At 33.2% G+C, this 20,114-nt stretch overlaps 2 protein-coding genes and 2 non-coding genes across 9 annotated transcripts; 1 reads left to right on the forward strand and 3 right to left on the reverse strand.

The window, feature by feature from the left end:
• Positions 1-143: 143 nt before the first annotated feature.
• Positions 144-225, reverse strand: Trnas-aga (transfer RNA serine (anticodon AGA)). Its single transcript has one exon. It is a non-coding gene; the product is annotated as a tRNA-Ser (tRNA).
• A 2,971-nt stretch (positions 226-3,196) lies between these two features.
• LOC105231121 (abhydrolase domain-containing protein 2) lies at positions 3,197-18,461 on the reverse strand. 6 transcript variants are annotated; one of them, XM_049446734.1, is made up of 8 exons: positions 18,304-18,439; positions 18,031-18,099; positions 17,329-17,561; positions 6,426-6,595; positions 6,202-6,369; positions 5,956-6,142; positions 5,459-5,808; positions 3,197-4,179 (listed from the first exon to the last, which is right to left on the reverse strand). In XM_049446734.1, exons 3-8 carry the CDS (start codon positions 17,481-17,483, stop codon positions 3,995-3,997), a joined length of 1,215 nt encoding a protein of 404 aa, XP_049302691.1. In that variant the 5' UTR covers positions 17,484-17,561; positions 18,031-18,099; positions 18,304-18,439; the 3' UTR covers positions 3,197-3,994. The 6 variants fall into 6 exon arrangements, with proteins under 6 accessions (XP_049302691.1, XP_011210534.1, XP_011210532.1 ...); XM_011212232.3 differs by lacking the exon at positions 18,031-18,099 and having other exon boundaries at positions 18,304-18,461; XM_011212230.4 differs by lacking the exon at positions 18,031-18,099 and having other exon boundaries at positions 17,329-17,642; positions 18,304-18,455.
• Trnas-aga (transfer RNA serine (anticodon AGA)) lies at positions 4,273-4,354 on the reverse strand. The gene has a single exon. It is a non-coding gene; the product is annotated as a tRNA-Ser (tRNA).
• Positions 18,462-18,843: 382 nt separating the features above from the next.
• LOC105231122 (TBP-related factor) lies at positions 18,844-19,935 on the forward strand. Its single transcript, XM_011212233.4, has 3 exons — positions 18,844-19,044; positions 19,103-19,191; positions 19,258-19,935. The coding sequence occupies exons 1-3, from the start codon at positions 18,985-18,987 to the stop codon at positions 19,775-19,777; spliced, it is 669 nt and encodes a 222-aa protein (XP_011210535.1). The 5' UTR covers positions 18,844-18,984; the 3' UTR covers positions 19,778-19,935.
• The last annotated feature ends 179 nt before the right edge of the window (positions 19,936-20,114 follow it).

Here is a 20,114-nt window from a genome sequence, read left to right on the forward strand (position 1 = left end):
ACCGTTAGAAGAAGAAAACTATAATAGTCTGTAGCAACTGATTGCAAGAGTATAATAAAACGCTGTAAGGTAATAAAATATTTGAAAAAATACGCATACATACAATATTTAACAAAAGGTATAAAAAAAAATTGCAAGGTCTTCGCAGTCGGTAGGATTCGAACCTACGCTCCCAGAGGGAATCTGATTTCTAGTCAGACGCCTTAACCGCTCGGCCACGACTGCATGGTTGTCGGTTGTGCCCTTTGCACTAGTTCAGCGTTAGTAAAATTTAATTCCATTTTCAAATCAAATAAATTTAAAATATCATTAAACATTAGCGAATACGTTTTGTCTCTTACGTGATAATATATTTTAGTACTTTAATATATCTAAACTCCACTCACTCACTTCTTTGAGTTCCACAGACAATTATATTAGTATTAAGATTCATTATGTATATAATAGCCCTAAAAAGCTGTGGAATGTTTCAGATACAAGCCTTGTTAGCATTATGTGCGTTGGCAAATTAAACTCTTGAGATGTATGTATGTATGTCTACTGCTGACCTCCTTTTCGAGTGGACTTGAAAGCTACTGTCTAAAGACAAACTGAACAGGGGTCGTTTCAGAAATTTGGTGTGGCTTGCAAACTTCAAATCGGCACAAACCGGTAAATAACCCGTTTTTAACCGATAATATAAAAGCATGATCAACGGATAGATTTCGACAAATATTCTCGACTTTGCGACTTCGATTGATGGTTGATTTCGAAATTAGCGCCATCTATTAGCCCTGAAATGTATTTTATCGAATCGATGAGTACAACTTCATCGAAAATTTGGTTTCCGTTACAGTTTCAATGATTAGACCCAATATTAACTTTAAGTTTTCTCATAATTTTCTTTATTATATAATTATTTTTGTTTATTTTTTATTTTATTGTTTATTCTCGTCGAATTACATACACAAACATTAAATCATTTAGAGATAATTGAAAGTTTTTAATTTTATATCTTATCATATATTTCTGCAATACTTTTACAAGCAACTTTCGGTTTTAGTATCTATTCTTTCTGTTTATAGCGGCATTGAACACACGCATGTTGTTATGAATATTTCAATATTTTTTATTTTTTAAGCAATATAACAAGACATTTATCAAAGTTCTAGCTTAATACGGCTTTTAAGGGTGAACATTTTCGGCTGCTTTCGCAAACTTTGAGCCGGTGGTAAAGTTATTTGGTTGTCGCCAGATTCTGTGACTGCAGATTGAGTTCAAGGCCAATATTTTTAGTTTTTTTAGTTGTCTTCAGTACTTTACTGTTTTAATTTTACAACATTTTGTATTGTTTTGAAAAAATATTTAAAAAATTTTTGAGGTTATTAAAATATACATATATTACATAGCTATGTTTATGTGTTTTACCTTAATAAAAAAGAGTTATAAAATCACAAAGTGTCTAAAAAAATGTCATTTGAAAAAGAACAATTTTATGCTACTTATCAAAATAAGGCCTTTGCAAAATACTTTGTTACGTTTATTGTTGGGTTGGTTTTTTCGTTTTTTTTTTACAATAAATGACAATGCTAATATTGAACTTTTTACTTTTTAAATGAGTGCAAACTTTTTCTGCAAGTGTTGTTGTGACTAAGTATTTAAAAAGTGTAAAGTTATATTTAAATTAGAATTAAAATCTTAACACATATTTAAATTAAAATTAAAAATATTAAAACTAAAAATATTATCAAACATTTAAATTAAAAAAAGCTTCTTTTATTTTCATCACATTTCAAAAAAGAACTTAAGTACAAATTTCAGTTGTAATTTTCATAAGAAAGTTCTTTCAAAAAAAATATTTTTTTACTCTTATTTGCTGGACTTTAACGGCAAAATTGCCAGAGACCGTAATCATTATAAGTTTTTTTTTTTTAATCACGAAATAATGATTGTATATTGGGTTTTGCGCCTTTCTTCAGCGATAATGATTAATTTTGATTAAGGAATTACATGGGTTTCGTCGAACAAAAAACGGTATATTTTCAAAAAAAAATTTTTATATATAAAGAATGAAATATTTTATTCAAACTCCTTATTATTTCAAAGTTACATATTTTACGTGTTTTAGTTAAAACCATAAGCTAGGTATTAGATGATAAAATGATATTAGATGATGAATTTTCTCGACATTTTTTTTTAATAGTTGTAATTGACCCAAAGAAAATCATAATAAATGCAAATTTTTCTGAAAATTTCTCGACATTTTTTTTTTTAAATAGAAGGAAAAATATTAAAAAAAATGCTATCTTTTACAGAAAATTTCTCGAGATTTTTTTTAATAGCTGTAATTGACCTAAAAATAATCCTTTGTTCAAGTCCCTGTAAAAATATCTCCAAGATCTGTGTAAAATGTCATTAAGATGAGCTGAGTAATTCGTGAGATCTCTTGACAACCGACACAGTTTCGAGACAAACGCGTTCAAAGCTTTAAGAGACTACATAGCTAATCACGAGCGACGAAAACTATTACTCAGATCAACGTGAGAATTTAAGGCAATATTACAAAGATGTTATAGAATTGAATAATTTTTTAATGCTGTGAAACCCAAGTAAAACCTCTTAATTTTAAAATAAATCATTTTTAATTTTCTAATAAATTATTTTTAATTTTATAATGAATAATTTTATAATAAATCATAAATAATCATAATTTTTCAGCAAAAAAAAATCATAAATAATAATTATTTTTTTAACAAAATGTATTAAAATCAAAAATAATCTTTATTTATGACTATATATTTTATATATTTTTTTCTGTTTTATTTATTTATTTTTTTTAATAATTTTTATTTGCGATTTTTTTATTTTTTTTTTCTCATATATAATAATTATATATGTATTATTATAAAAACTAATCATTATCGATGGGGAAAATTATAAAAATCCGAAATTAATCAAAAATCATAGAAATGCTTTGCTCGTCGAAAAAGGGTAAATATGAAATTTTTTTGCTTTTTTTTTTTGTTTTTTATGACGGGATTTTCTAATTTTTTCATTTTTTCTTTTGAAAATCGCAGTAATAATCACTATTTACGGTCCCTGAATGTTACTATTTATAATACAAATAACTATACTAAATATTTAACGGTTTTTAAAATGCAGTTGAAAGCAAATAGTCGAATTTTGTTAAATTTTGTTTAAACGGTAGTTATAATTGTTTTAATTTTTATTACGTAATTTAGATTTTGGGTAATAATTACTGTCTTCATTTAAACAATTAACTTAATATTAACATCAAAGTTAAATATTAAATTATTAATCCGGTGTAACAACTAATTTAAAACGTTTAAAATGTAATACAAGAGGTATATTAAAAAAGTTGAGCGCTAATTTATGGTATAACCGTTTGGTTGCTATTATGATATGATGAGTTGCAAAAAAGTTCTAAAATTATTATTTGTAAATATAAAATAATAAATAGTTAACAATCTATATAAGTGGCTTTAAAGATAAAAGTGAAAAATTCTAAATAGGCAAAATAGCATAAAGAAGATTACATTTATATATGTAAATAATTGCTTGGCAAATGCATACAATTAATTTAACCTAAAAATATATTTAGGAAAAATGGAATTTTTTTATTCAAAGTCTTTGAATAATTTTTTAATACATTTAAGTTCGTTTAATTTTGCACAATTATATAAAAACAACAAATGCAGAAAACAACAATTGTTTTATTATTTTTCAATTTTTCTTTGTAAATGCGAAGGCGAATTTACATATGTTTGCATGAACAAATACGAATTAAAAATTCAACAAAAGTAAGCATTTCAATTTTACAAAATTTATCAAAGGAAATGTTCATGGTTTGTGCATTTTTCCTACGTACATATGTATGTATGTATATGCTTAGAGAACTTAATTGTACTGCGACCTTTCCTCATTCGCATTATATATGTATGTTAATTTAAGTGCCATTTCCACATGTGTTTGCGTGTGAAACGTGTTGTTTCACCTATTCATAACCAACTTTTTGTGCACTGGACACAGCATCCATATGTAGCATTACTATGGAGCCAACCATGGCGACTACAGTGCGATCCAGCCATGTAACTGGGTTAGGGTAGATTAAACCGCCTTCATAGAATCCCAAATGTCCACCATGAGCCAATTCAATGTATGCCACATTGGGGCGGGACGCTGTAAAATGATTAAATATTGAAAAAATATGCATACATATAAATATTTATTAAAGTCTAATAAAAAAAGTTAAAAAAAAAATTTGAGGCTCTTCGCAGTCGGTAGGATTCGAACCTACGCTCCCAGAGGGAATCTGATTTCTAGTCAGACGCCTTAACCGCTCGGCCACGACTGCTTTTTACCGTTGTCTGCGCAAACTGTTATACAAACCGTACCAAAACTAATGGCAAAGAAGACTATAAATAAAATGTACAGGGTGTTTCATATAAGAAGAAAAAGGAACAAATATTTTCTAATATGTATCTGCACTAACATCTAGTGTTTTTGGAGTACAAGAACAAATATATTTATTTGTTCTGCCTTTTATGTTTACTTGTACAATAATGTTAGCTTAGTTTAAGAGTTACGAGGTCGATCCTAATAGGGGTCTCACTTGAACAACTCATAATTGTGGTAATTGTGGTGCCTAAAACTTCTATATAATAGATCATAAGACCCTTACAAATCGAAAAAAGCACTTTGAGCCTATGACAAATTTGTTGAGATGGCTAATGGGAGTTTCAGTTTTATCTTCTGGTTTATCGAAGGTAAGGACTTAGTAATGCAAAGACTGGACAATGGAGGAGAAAGTGCCTGGATGTTCCCTCTCACCAGCCTCTATACAATTTTGACAACTGCCGTTCTTAAGATTTTTAGCCCTACCGCATTCCTATTGTACAGTAAGATTTCGATAAGAAGTTTGCTAAGGGCAAGTAATTCATCAGATCTCCTGTGTTTTCGTCCAGGCCCAAAGGATCTCTCAGTCGTACATGAGCTGTCGTCGACCAGCGCCTTTTAAGCGTACGAACATAGTAATAATAATAGGTTAGGTGAAACTGGTAGGCTAGTAAGCCATGCATAGACCAGTTTTGGTCCTTTGCGATACCAGATGGAATTCAATTCCTAGGTCCAAGAGAAGTAGTCATTTTTAAGGATACCTGCACTTGACGCGAATTTTAACAGACTCTGCGGGCTCACTGCCTCCCCCAGGGTATAATACTGTGGGGATCCTAGATGCTTAAAGCGTAGACTTGCCAATGCGGGCAAGGGCACAAGAGATACTCCATTGTTTCTCTGGTCCCTCTTCTAAACATTTCCTACAATCTTCTCTATCTGTCAGCCCAATTCTACGCACGTATGCAGCAACCTGACAGTGACCAGTTCGTATTCCGAACATGTTCCTACAGTCTCTTCTATCGATGCTTCATTAGAATAAATTTAATTAATCTCTAATACTCACATGCGAATTCTTTAATAGGTGGCAGAAGCTCCTCTGGCACTAATGGATCATCTTTAGCATTAATGAAAATCATTGGTTTGTCGATATTGTCCAAAAAGTGTAGTGATGAACTCCACTTATATAGCTCCTGTGTGGTGGAGAAATTGTGCACACGACGTGTATAAGCCTCATCTAATTCTGGCAGTGTAGCGGCAGCGATAATCTCACGTTCATTTAGATTGTGACGTGCTTTCACCTCGTCCGACAGCAAAACATGACGATGCTTGAGTATGATACTCTTCACATTCTCTGTCATCACATACAGATAGAAGCGACGGAAATTTTGCCAATTCAAAAGCCACTTCGTACCTCTGCAAATGAGAATCGTCAATTTATTGCTATTAATTTTCAAATTACATGAAACAATTGATCTACAGGCATAGCAGTACATATGTATATAGACAGCAAGAACGCGCGGTCTCCTGTCGCTCTTATGCCAAATAGATTGTCATACTTACTCCTCTGCGTTGTACCCCTGACAAATCGATATGCCACCAAGTATGGTGTTCGGTTTTGACTTTGCTGATTCTCCCATATATTTAGTCACAAGATTGCCACCTAAACTGAAACCGACAGCCACAATACGGCTATTTGGATATTTCTTATGTAAATTATTAACCATATCGGAAAAGTCGTCCGTGTGACCTTAAAAGTGAATGAAATTAATTATTAAGCATGGGGAACACCTGAAATTATGCACCTACCATAACTGAAGATGCGCGTAGATGTGACTTGTACACTATTTAGTGCACCGATGTGGTTAAGTACGGCACATCTGTAGCCATGCATTTGTGAGTAGTGTACGAATGTGCGTATATACACACTCTCCGAGGTATTGCCAATACCTGGACAAATAGCGATGGTGACATCATCTGTAACAACAAAAAACTTAAAAAATTTTGTTTCATATAAAGTATTTGGTTTTTACCCTCTGCTTCGTTTATCGGTTGATAAAGATCATAGGTGAGTGTAGAGCCATCCTGGAGCAAGAGATATACACGTTCGCCCAATGGCCAAGGACATTTCACACGGCCTACTATGCTATGCAGCACCGTTTGTACGTGACCACTAAAACCCCAGAGGCGCGTGGGAACATAACTGTAAAATAAACAAAGAAAATTATAGTTATTTTCTAAGTAAGCAGGTGCTTTCGAAAATAATAGCTACAGAAATTAAATTTGTTTGGAGAGAACTGTTTTACATCAGCACACATTAGCTGCTGGCTAAAAGTCGTGGGATTCAAATCCATATGTTCGACATGTTACTCAAAGGTCAGCAAGTTAATTCATAGTTAATGATACACTTTCGAGAATGCAGCCGTTTTGACCTGACTTTATTCCCATGATAGCTATGAAAAACTTTAATAACCACGATTAATTTATTTTAACGACGCAGGTACCGGCATATTACAAAAAGTGTTTAATTTCTTTTATATTAGAAAGTGTCGAGTATATTTTAAAAGTATTGATTTTTAGAAGGGTTGGGTATGTTAAGTTTGTCACGAAGTTTCTTACACCCAGAAGCGTAACGAGCTGGGTCGATTTAGCCATATCCGGCGGTCAGTCTTTATGTATGTACGCGTTCCAGTCCTTCAGGTTTTGAGATATTGATCTGAAATTTGGCATACATTCCTTCCTTCCCAAGAAGCTGGTCATTTGTCGGAAACTAAGCTAAAAACATAAAGCATCCAAGCAAGTTAACTCCGAAGAAATTGTTCAGATTGGACTATTATAGCGTATAGCTGTTATATACTAAACTTGTCGATCAAACTCAAGACCTTCTAGGAAAAATTTTACAATGTAACTTCATCAAATTTGGTAGGGATTATTTTTCAAGATACCGGTACGCGATTCGTTCATATATTTGTTGGCAATAGGGCAATCTACGAAGAAATTATTCAGATCGGACCACTATAGCATATAGTTGTCATACAAACTGACCGATCGCGGTTCTTGTATGGAAAATTTTTTATTTGTGAAGGGCATTCCATCAGAAGCATTAAAGAAATAAATATATTTTTCAATGAAAGTTAAGAAGATTTGTTACCCTGCCCCCCTTAAGAAAGCATATACGAACAGGCATATACAATTTGCATTTTGAAAACTACTACTATCAGTGGTAAAACGTGACATTCAAAATTGCTTGCTCTCTTTGCCTTCTTGCGGCGGTCGAATCACGTTGAATTTACTGACTTGTAGCATGACCTCCACAAATTTATTCAATTTACGGTCATTTTCACTTACACTATACTTACAAATATGTTTGTAGGTATGTAATGAGTTAATGCAGTGCAATTGTTGGTGGACATCGCTGTGGCAAATTACTTTCCGGCTATACACGAGTGCTGATCTTGTCCAAAGGGGCGATAATAATCAACATGTGATGGATATTTGTGCAGACATGTGCTTGGTTCATTAAATACTAGATTATTTTTAGTTTCAATTGGAGACTGTGATTTTATTCTTAAAATATGCCACAGAATTAAAATATTATTCCGAGAAAAGTACTTTTCCTCTAAAAATATTCTCACAGCATTAAAATATTCTTTCGAGATGAAAAAATACATATACAGAGTTAAATAAATGATTGCTTTGCGTGGGTTTGCTCTAAAGAACATTGTTTATTTGAAGGTCTTCAGCACATCCCACCCGATTTAGCACGAAGCAATAACGCGACACGCATGTTGAAATAATGTGCAATATTTAAGCTTTGTATATAACGGGTGATCCAAGTAAAGGTACTTTTTTCAATAGCCTGTTTTTGAAAGATCACGCCTGAGTCGTGTCAAGCTGTCATGTTATTTTTGTTCAGTATTGTTTAACATTTCATCATGGAAAAACTTACGCCTGAACAACGTTTGCAAAACGTTCGACTAAATTACGAAAATTCACGTTAATGCGCTTCGCTCGACTTATGGTCAACATAATCGGTCTTCTGAGCGTACCATTCGCAACACCATCACCCATCTTGAGACCCAGCATCATTATTCGATAATATTCGACCGAATAGACTACGTCCAGTAAGCAGTGAAGAAAATATAGCAGCCGTAGCTGAGAGTGTACAAAACCGTGGAAAGTCGATTCGGCGCCGTTCGCAGTAACTCGGATTGACGTATGGAACGACTTAGCGCATTTTACAGCGAGATCCTAGATTGAAAGCGTACCAAATACAGCTTGTGCAAGAACTGAAACCGTTCGACCTTCGCAAGCGACATCGCTCTGCGCTATAGGCTCTTGAAAAGTTCTAAGAAGATCCGACGTATGCGAGCTTTAGCGATGAGGCGCATTTCTGGCTTAATGACTATGTAAACAAGCAAAATTGTCGCATTTGGAACGAAGAGCAACCTGAAGGGATTCAAGAAGTGTCATTTCATCCAGAAAAAACAACGGTTTGGTGTGATTTGAGGGCCAGTAGAATCATCGTTCCATAATTCTTCAAAAATGATGTCGGTGAGGACGTAACCGACAATGGTGACCATTATCGCGGCATGATAATCGACTATTTGATATCCGAAATTGAAGCTCGTGATTTTGCCGACATTTGGTTTCAACAAGACGTCGCCACTTCCCACACATCGCATCAATCAATGGATTTATTGAAAGAACACTCTGGTGAGCAGATAATTTCACGTTTTGGACCAGTCGATTGGACAACAAGAGCGTGTGATATAACACCGTTGGCTTTTTCCTGTGGGGATATGTAAAGTATAAGTCTATGCGGGAAATCCCGTTTCGATTCAAACCTTCGAGCAAAACATCACGTGTGTCATTCACCAGTTACCAGACGAAATGAGCGAACGAGTCATCGGAAATTGGGCGCAACGGATGGACCATCTGAGACTTAGCCGCGGCCAACATTTTAAAGATTATCTTCGAAAAATAATGCAAAAGAATGTCCCTTTGAATGATAACAAACAATCCCTATTAAATTGGAAGTCCCTACGTTTTTTCTTTAAAAAAAAGTATGGAATTTCGAAATGGACAACCCTATAGTAGAAGTGAATATATGTGTATATCCATTTGTCGTAATGCGTTTATAGAATTATTACCATTTTTTGCCACTCGCCTACTTCCCTTGCGACCTCAGCGTTTAAATTATCTTATTGCTGTTGAATTGTGCCATTAAAACTTCACGCATTCATTTTGTTTTTTGCTTGAATGGCTCCTCTCTCTACACTTGTTGTTTTAAAACGAAACACTTGCAATTTGGCTGTAGCGTTGAACTTGAACCTTGTGCAATACACTTAAGAGTCATGGTATTGAATTATATAATTTGCGATATTTGTGCGCATCCTTGTTGCTGACCTTGAAGCTCGTAGCTGCATCTAAACTACTGAAATGTACTGTCAAAGGATGCGATAGAGTGTAATCCACTTCCACAATTGCCATTAGTGATATAATGTAGTGGAATGGAAATGGTTGCTGTTACGCCACTAACTGAAGTGGATCAAAGGCTACATAGATTTGAAATAAATTTCGAATTTAATGGGCATTTTGAAGCTTGTGGTCGCTGCTCACATGAACTAGAAGCAAAAGTTGAGTTAGGTAAGGTTTGATGGATAATCCAGAGACCGCCCTTGTACTTCTATATGCATTCGTGGAGCCATAAAAATATAAGCCCTGTATTCAAAGTTACGAGTTACTCGTATAAGTCAGCAAAGCTAATACAAATTTGGTCAGACGTTTAACGATCTCGCAAACGAGAGACAATTAGGAAGGAAATACTGAACTGTTTGCACCTCATCTTCTTTCATATAGCTTTTGAAAGCTGTTAAAACTCCCACAACTAGGGTGAGGCTAGACTTACTAAGAACAAAGAGCTCACTGGAACTCTTAAGATGGATCTTGGACGAAAAGCGTCAGCGCATGAACTGATGGTAGCTGAGCGCTGGCCAAGTTTCTACGAAACCTATCTATCCAATGTATAGGACATCATTCCACAGATGGCGAGTAGAAGCAAGGGGGAATCATATAAACTATAAGCTCACATTCTAAACATTTGCTTTGGCTTAATATTGTGAAAGTTTAGTCTACAAAAGAAAGAATAAATAAAGCAAGAAAAAGTTAACCGGAGCTTTAATACCCTTTAGAGGTGTATTTTCTATAGCATAAAGGTTGTAAAAATATCTTTATCCTGATTTTGATGGGTCACTTTGTATGACATCAAAATGCTATAGTTGTCCGATCTAAACAATTTCTTCAGTGGGTCCGTTTCGGTTACTTAACTCAGACTGTCGTCGAAACGTAAGTCCGGTATCGGTGGTTCCCACAAATGAGCTTCTTCTTGATTAGAAAATAATGTGTATTTCATTCGATATCTGAAGGAGCAGTTAGATATTATTATTCAAGATCATTTTCCGAAAGTACGCAAAAACAAAAAATTGTTAAAATTAAAGTAGAAATTTCTCGGTCTTCAGGGCTTTAGTTGTGTATATGATATAAATATTCTGTCAATTTCTGTATATGTTATTCCAACATTGAAAAATCTCAAAATCATTAACCTATTCAAAATCTAATTGTCTTAAAAAAACACAAATAAAGCTAATACAGATGTACATACTATATAAACATCCACACCAGGGGACATAATATTAGAACTTACATACATATAGTACATATGTTAGAAGAAATCATAAGAAATCACATAGTGACTTAAATACCGTAGATTAAATGTTGAATATCAAATATAAACGGAACTACAAAAAAAGTTTCGAATATGAACTTTAGATGACGCAATAAAAAGGTCACAAAATCATATTTCACAAAATAATTAAAGTTATTATTGAACGAAAACGTATTTTACTATAAAACATGGCTGGAGAAAATCTAATAGTTTAATGTAGCTTTGTGGAATCACGAAAAGAGATTAAAAACAGAGCTAGATTTTAGTATGAAGGCGACAGAAGAATGTTTGTATGGCTTAAAAGATATTATACCTCTGATAAAATTTGACTCGGACTGGGCCGCGCAAACCGAAAAGATTATTAGACCTTCAACTTCTACATCTCAAAACTCCAACAACCACCAGAGAGAATTCCTATCACCTTATCTGACTGTCAATATCCCTAAGTTTTTAGGTGTGACATTCGACAGCCTGTGCTTCTTCACTCCCAGCACGACCGCGATTATTGCCAAAGTACAGAGCCGCAATAAAATCTTCAAATCGCTAGCCGGCAGCACATGGGGAAAAGACAAAGAAACGTTGTTGGCAACATACTACAAGGCAATCCAGTCCTTAACTAAGCCTGGATGCTGTGAAACGCAGACGAGGAAGCTACAGACATGTCAGAACACTGCACTTTGAACTACAACGGGATGCCTCTTGATCTCTACCATCGAACACCTGCACAGTGAACCTCGTATGCTCCCAGCTAAGGAGCAGTTTGAACTCCTCTCCAATCAGTTTCTGCTGTGATGCTTTCATAGAAATCATTTCTGCAGTCACCTGCTTGGAGCGAAACCGCCTGTGATAACGACAATAACGAGAAATGAGATTATTAATATGATCTCAAAACTGTCCAAACAATCTAGCGAATAACGCTCTAAAAATTAGCCGTAGTGGTCATCGAACAGCCACCGTATTTACTAAATTTGGCTCCCTGTGATTTTTTTCTGTTTTTGAAACTAAAAAATCAGTTGCCAAGAACATCCCATGAGACCATTGAAGTCATAAAAAGTCATTCGCTGAATGCACTGAAGGCCATTCCAGCCGAACCTTATGACATGTGCATGGATACTTCCCACGACAGTTGGATTGACGAAACCGGAACGGAGCCGAATTTTTTATGCGACAGAATTATGCAAATACAACCACAAGAATTAAATTAAGTGCTTACATGCTTGATTTGGCACAATATTGAAGCAGATATCACAACTGTTTATTAAAATAAGTGAAAATAATGGTTTTTGGTTAGTCCGGGTCAAATTTGATCAGCTGGTATATTCCCATGCGTGAATATAATTTGGGAAGATAATTGTATTCTTATTATTGCCGCTAGAAGAAAACACGCTACTGAGTAGTATAGGTATACATCTTTAAACTTTTTTTAATAGAAATTATAGTAATTTTAGATAATATTCATGCATGTAACCTATAATTATATTGTTTTTGTAGTAAAGTACGTTAAGTGACAATTATTGAGATAATGAAAATTTTAATAAAGAACAGGTTTTCATCCCACGTAGACACAAGTTGAATACATATATGTACATGTGCATATATTTATATTTAAGTGCATATATATGAGTATGGGTGTGCCTATTGTCTTTATGTGTTAACTATTGTAAGCCTAAAAGATCATACATACAAGAATAGATAACGTATATATGTATGTATGTATATATATATATATATACATTGTATTTACTATACTTAGTTGTGCCTTTGCTTGTATTATTTTACTAACAATACATACATACAAGTATATATAAATAGTATATCTTATCAGCGGTCATGTCTTTCGCATGCTAATTTTTAGTATTTGCACAATCACAAATGGTGAAAGGCCGCATATCCAAACAAATATACATACTTGTATGTATGATATCATATGTATATAAACTAGCCCTAGAGTCCAAAGTACAAAACGAAAAGCTTGGCAATTATCATAGAAGAAAGATATAAACATTCATAGACACAAAGAAAGAAAGTTTTCTAAAATATCTAAAACAAGAAATATCAAATCAAAACAAAACAAAAAACGCAATGTTTTATTTTCAAACTGGATTTTGGTATATGAAACCATTTGGTATTTTTATACACTTGCAACATGTTGCTACAATGTAAAATAGTTTTGTTCGCCTAACAGTTATTTGTACCACCTAAATATACGAGTAATCGAGTTAGATGTAGAGTTATATGTATATACTTATATTAATGATCAGGATGACGAGAAGAGTTGAAATTCGGTTGACTGTCTGTCCGTCCGTCCGTTTGGCTGCTGTAACTTGAGTAAAAATTCAGCTATGTTACCATATCATTGGGCATTCTCGCAGGGGACAAAATTACTAAAAGGATTAACTTCACCTAAAAGTTCAAGGTTCAAGTTTGGCAGCAAGGCTGAACGAAATGAATCCATTCTCAAGATACTGCTTATGAATAGTACGATCAAGTGGCACACAGAAGACTCAAAAGCGTCGGAAGGAATCGGTTCACTGGAATGGATCCCCATACCATAAAGGAGTTGCTTCGCAAGGAAGAAGGAGTAGGCACAGAGAGGCATTGCCAAGTTGCTAAGGGGAGGAGTACAACCTCAGCAGGTTTAAATAGTCAACCTCCCTACGGATAAAGTCAGACTACTGGTCGTATTTTACACTGGCCACTGCAACTTGAAGAAGCATTTACACAACATAGGCCTAGCTTCTTGACTAAATTGTCGGTTCTGCGACAGGAAACCTGAAACGCCAGAACACCTAATAATTAACAGCAGTCTGCAGACACAGGTTTAAGAGCCTTAGATCAATGTTTTCAAATAGGGATCACATCGTTTCACTAGCATTCCCAGCAGAATATTGGAGTTTATCAATATGCTGGGGCTAGGTGAGTCTCTGTGATTTAGCAGAGGGCACAATAGATCTAAGGTCGCGGTGGATTTCTCGTTTATCAATCACTCAATGAATCAAAAATATCGGTTAAACTGTGAGATATATCATAGAAATTTGGACCGAACATTTTTCTAATAAAATTATGCCTTTACGTCAAAAATGGGTTGAATCGGTTCAATAATCTCTTTAGTCCCCATATAACAAATAGAAAGATTCCGAATTTCTAGTGAACTTTAAACCGCACATATTGGCCAATATCTGTTTTTTTTTATAAAATTGGGGGCATGTTTTCCTAATAACATTGCATCCTTGGACCTCAAATAGCTTATAAGCTTTATGCATCTGAACTTACTTTCCCGGCTTTGATCGTTCCAAGTAGCAAAATTATGAAACATTCGGTTACACCCGAACTTAGTCCTTTCTTACTTATTCTATATATGTATGTATCTATATACATACGTAGTTATTAGCACTTATCTTCAGAACTTCAAACAAAATAAAAGCGTTGAGTGTGTCATAGAAATTTTAAAATAAATTATATAATCGAACTCGGTTACCAAAGTTAAACATTTAACTGCATACTGCAGTAAGCATTAGTAAATTACTTAGTCATAAGGTAATAAAAATTTAGTAAGTATGAAAAATGTCATTTATTTAAATTAAATTTCGTCTAAAATTATTTCACAACATGAAGAAAATATATAATACTAGATATATGCATATTGTGAAAAAAACCAGCAGTAAAAAAATAGCTGATAGTACAAAAATCCCACACATTTAAATGAGTCACAGAAATACAAAGGTATACGAAAAAGATATGGTAATCCAATTGCATTACTTTGAACGTTGCTCTACTGTTATTGTAACAAAATAGAAGAAATAATCATTATTCTTACATATATGCACTTTGTTAAGTCTAAATTAAGGAAAAGATGTTAAAAAATGTATAAACCTAAAAGAGATATATTTTGGTACACACATAAATGCATAGATCTGGACACTATGCACATAGTAATGAATAGTAGTAAGCTGGTGGGTGGATGAGTCATACTAAGAACAATACACAATTTTTCAAATAGAAAATAAAATTGATTTATATTTGCTAAATTTTATGAATCTTTGAAAGCTATAAAACCATAAACTAGTTTTCGTGAATACTCATAAACCGAATTTTTGATGAATTCTCAACCAAAACATTCGTTAGTGTTTGCAAATATAGCCACCAGTGGCAGCAAATGTTGTGTTGCTGTTACGCAAGTTTTTGTTATTAAATAAAAATCAGCTTTTCGATTTGTTTTGAGTGGACGTGTGAGCTTACATATGAATATATACATATGTATACATGTACGTCCGTCCACATATGTATACAAAAAAAAACTTGTATATGAGCTCATGCATATGCCACTGACGATTTGTTTTGCCGGCGTTTAAAGTATTATGTCATGTACATGTATGTATGTATGTATGTATACATATACATGTACATATTTTCATGCATTTTATACATGCGATCAACAATGTCTATTCGCAATAACAATTAAAATACAAAATGTGCTCCGTTTAAAATAGTTTTGTTTGTTTTGCTAATCAATCACAGGTTTTGAAGCAGACACGCTGGCGTGCATACATACTAACATGTTCATGTGAGAATTGTTGTCAAACATATTCATAAGATCTCTTCAAAAACGAGCAATAACGCATTGTTCTCTATGATTTTTTTATTTGCGCAAACTTTTTCGACTCTTTTGGCAAACAAGTCACAAAACACATATTATGTTATATATGTACATACATTTATTCCGCTGGCAGCTATAAAGCCTGTAATTCTGGTTTATTGAAGACGACTACAACAGATTTTAAATTTTAGAAATGTCATTTATGATATCATTGCATTTGATTTGATAATTTTTATAAATAAGAAAGTTCGAATGGTACCATGTTCAAAATAATATATTTATTGCAAACGAAATGAATAGATTTTAGTGGGTTTAAAATAGCATAATTAAATTGCTAATAAAAATGATAAGAGAGAAATTCGCCAGCTTCTTAATGTTTCCGTTTTATTAAGCAAAACTGAATAGCGGAAACATATCAGTTGAAACACAAGACGGTTTGTAAACATTAAATTTATTTGAGGATGTATATATGTATGTATGTATGTAAACATTTTTAATATTCATACAGACTTCGTTTAACAAAATTTATGATCTTTTGACCAAAATTGGCTTATCAACTCAGCAAGTATTTTTTTTGTACTTCCACCGTATGTACATAAATACATACAAATATTCAAAATAATATTTATGTTCTGTACTAGAATATGGAACTAAAGACACTGCTGCTTTTTATTTACTTTGGGCTAAACTGATTAGCATAACAAATATCTTTGATGGACAAAGATGGTGGAAAATTATTACATATTTTTACACCACTATAGATTTATTTCCTTTTTTAATACACCTACAAGAGTTTGTCTTTGAATATTTTAAATTTATTCACATACATAAATATTATAATTTGCTGATAGAGTACACAAAATATTAATATTTTTCCAGGCAGGTGTCTAACTTAGTCAGAATTTTAAAACTCCATATGGAAAGTGCGTGTTTTGCATAAGAATTATGTAAACGTTACACATATACATATGTACACGTGTACCTACATACATAAACGTATAATGGTTACAATTACAAACAGGTACCATACTTCCTAAATATTTATTTATTATTATTTAACTCCGAAATTATATACGTTTACAAATATGTACTTATAACTTTATCTACATCAGATAAATAAAATAAATGCTTATGTCGGCATAAGTTTCTAGATATGTTATCACACGACGGCCAGCTGTTAGTAAGTAGTAAGTTAGCTTCATTTGAAAGCTAGAAAATCAAACGCTATAATGTTTATAGGTCTAGTTTCATGCAAAAAAAAATATAAACAAGCATGTCTACCAGTATTAGAAAACCAAACCAGACCAATAAAACTGTAAAGAAATTTTCGAACAGCTGAGTCAGATAAAGGCAATCTAAGGCATTGATTTATAGTTTGCCTGTCATTATATATTCTTAGAAAATCGAATTGTTTAATCCATCGTGAATAATAAACTCAGTGAAGTGTAATAAATTTTAATATATGTTATCTTTTAAAGAGGCCTCTTTGATAACTTAAATAATATAAGTAAAATTCCCGTTCGTAGTCAATTACGTATTTTGTTTAGGTAGTATGTACTTACAATACACATAAAAATGTTTTAGGAATATTGCACAATGACTGCGTACTTACGGTTCTCTTAATACTGGTGCAATTTTATAGATACAATCCAGAAACTGTTGATCCAAACACCAAACGCTTGGTTTTAGCGGCTGACTGTTAACGTTTAGTATACGAAACAGGATGCACATTATGACCGCTATGGCGGTAAGAAATGCCGTCGACATTTTAGCTATGAGTTTTATCAGATGTAGATGATCGAAGGAGAATAATGTAAAATCGGTGACAATCTGCACAAGTTCGTTCTTTGATTTCAGTAAGTCATCAAGGAATAAATGTAGGCGTAGCAACAATTCCGGAAGCATGCACGAAGAATTTGTATAAGGCTTTAGTATGTTATCAAAAGAAAGGAACTGTTACACAGTAGTAATTTATATAAAAATTAGATAATATTAACAGTAATTAGTATAAGATTTAGAATTTTTATAAAACGAATTTAATTCGTAATGACGCTAGGCTTTTGATCATTTTATAAGTAATATTTAGCTTTTTATCATTAATTCTATAACAAGGAGACTGCATGCGTAAACGAATTGTTAACCGGCGATTTTTTTTATTCTAGTTAATTTTTTTGTTCTCTTCGTCAATTTTTCGCTTTGTGGAGTCTATGATGTAGCTAGTTTTTCTTTGTTTGGATATCACACAATCACTTCTTTTGAGTGAAACAGATATTTTCTGCTTGCAATTAGTTGATTTAATTTTATTGCAACTTACAAAATTAATTCTTTCCGTTGTTTTTAATTATTTTTTACTCTATTTGCTGTCACAGTTTTCATTTCTCTACTGAAAATTTAAGCCATCATTTCATATAAACAATGAAAATTGAAGCTAATGGAATTTTTTGAAACTACACGCACAAGTCATTCGTATATTCTTCTTCGTTTTTATTTATGCCCGCTGGGTTTTTATCATTTCTGTTCGAAGCGCGTATGTGTTTCCAGAATATTCACTTCATTATGCTCCTTAGCAGTTTGAATAGAAACTCACATTCCAATTTCCACCGGTTTCAGAAATTTTGATTACTTTTACTAGAAAATTTTGCACACCCAAATATTTTGTTCGTACTTTTATTTTTCCGGAAAATTCACTCACATCTGCTCACAACCGAAGCACTCAATGATTCTCAAACTTATAATGCAACTCCAATTGGTTTTGGAGAACGACTGGATGCAACAGGGTTGCAATAGAATGTATGTATTATAATATTTAAAAAACTGTGAATAAATTAAACATAACAACAAAAAATTTTTAAACATCATAATTCTTAGGTGAGGAAATAAGAATGCAGCCACTTGGGGCACAATTAGCGCTTAATAATAAACTTTAGTAAAAAATTTAATTATATATTTGTGGTAAGAAATTTAAGCAGATTTTCATTATTTTACATCATAAATGCAAAAAATAGTTGCATGCTATTTCACTTATAAATATCGAATTTGGGTGTATATATATAGATATGATTTATTTAATATTTATTAGATATTCTGAATCGAGTAGTATAGCGTTTCGGATTCTTTCTAAGCAAAAAATTGTCTCATGAAACTAGCAACCCTATGATAGCATTGTGCACTGAAGAAGAAGAAGAGCTGTTTGAACAGCTGGCATTTTTACATTCCTTTTTTGCCTACATTCGGACATGCTGACTTTGTTTATATCGGTTAGTTTGCCATGGATTTGCCGAACGATTCATCTTTACGAAATTTATTACAAACTACCTCTAATAATAAAGTAAGTATAGGCGTTATTTATTGTGCAGACTTTATTTTATGATTCCGCAAAATTGCAGCAAAATCCGCACAACACATTGCAACCACAGCAGCCTGCTACAACTCCCATCGTTGAGCCGAAGGATGTACAACATGAGGTCAAACTACAGTAAGTATTCTTAAGCAAAATACGTTTAAAAAACGTCAATCAAAGTATTTAATACTCACTTTTCAGAAATGTCGTAGCCACGGTTTCTGTGGGTTGCGAACTGAATCTCCAGGATATAAATTTTCGCACACGCAATTCAGAATACACTCCCTCCCGCTTTCATGGTGTTGTAATGCGCATGCGTGAGCCACGCTGCACAGCGCTAATTTTTCGAACCGGTAAAATAATTTGCACTGGAGCACGCAATGAGACTGAAGCAAGTTTAGGGGCAAGAAAATTTGCACGCATACTTCAAAAGTTGGGATATCCTGTAAAGTTTGTAGACTTTAAGTTACAAAACATCGTAGCGACTGTGGATCTGAGATTCCCTATACGGCTGGAAAATTTAAATCAAATGCATGGTCAATTTAGTTCTTACGAACCGGAATTGTTTCCGGGTCTCATATACCGCATGGTTAATCCACGTATGGTGCTTTTAATATTTGTGAATGGCAAAATTGTGTTCACCGGCGCGAAAGCACGTAAGGATATATTGGAGTGTCTGGACAAAATATATCCCACTTTACTAAGCTTCCGGAAGAATTAATGCTGCTATTTTGTATAAACGTATATTTTGTTAAGGTGTCGTATTTTATGTTAACTGTACTGTCATATTGCCTGTAAAAAATATTAAGTTATATATATTTATATAGTGACAAGAAGAATGCATTATTATTAAAATAATAAAAAAGAATGTTTATATTTTATTTATAAATAAATATTTATTTTTGAATGCATACACACATACAAATGTTTATTGCTTATCGACGGTCGTATTTCGGTATTGTTTATATATTTTTTATAATTACTTGCAACTGGTAACCCTGCTTTTGGCCATTTTTGAACAACTACACTGGCTCTTCAACGGAATGTTGTCACGTCAG

This window comes from Bactrocera dorsalis, chromosome 1 (assembly GCF_023373825.1).
Source record: "Bactrocera dorsalis isolate Fly_Bdor chromosome 1, ASM2337382v1, whole genome shotgun sequence".
In the NCBI taxonomy this organism is placed as follows: Eukaryota; Metazoa; Arthropoda; class Insecta; order Diptera; family Tephritidae; genus Bactrocera; species Bactrocera dorsalis.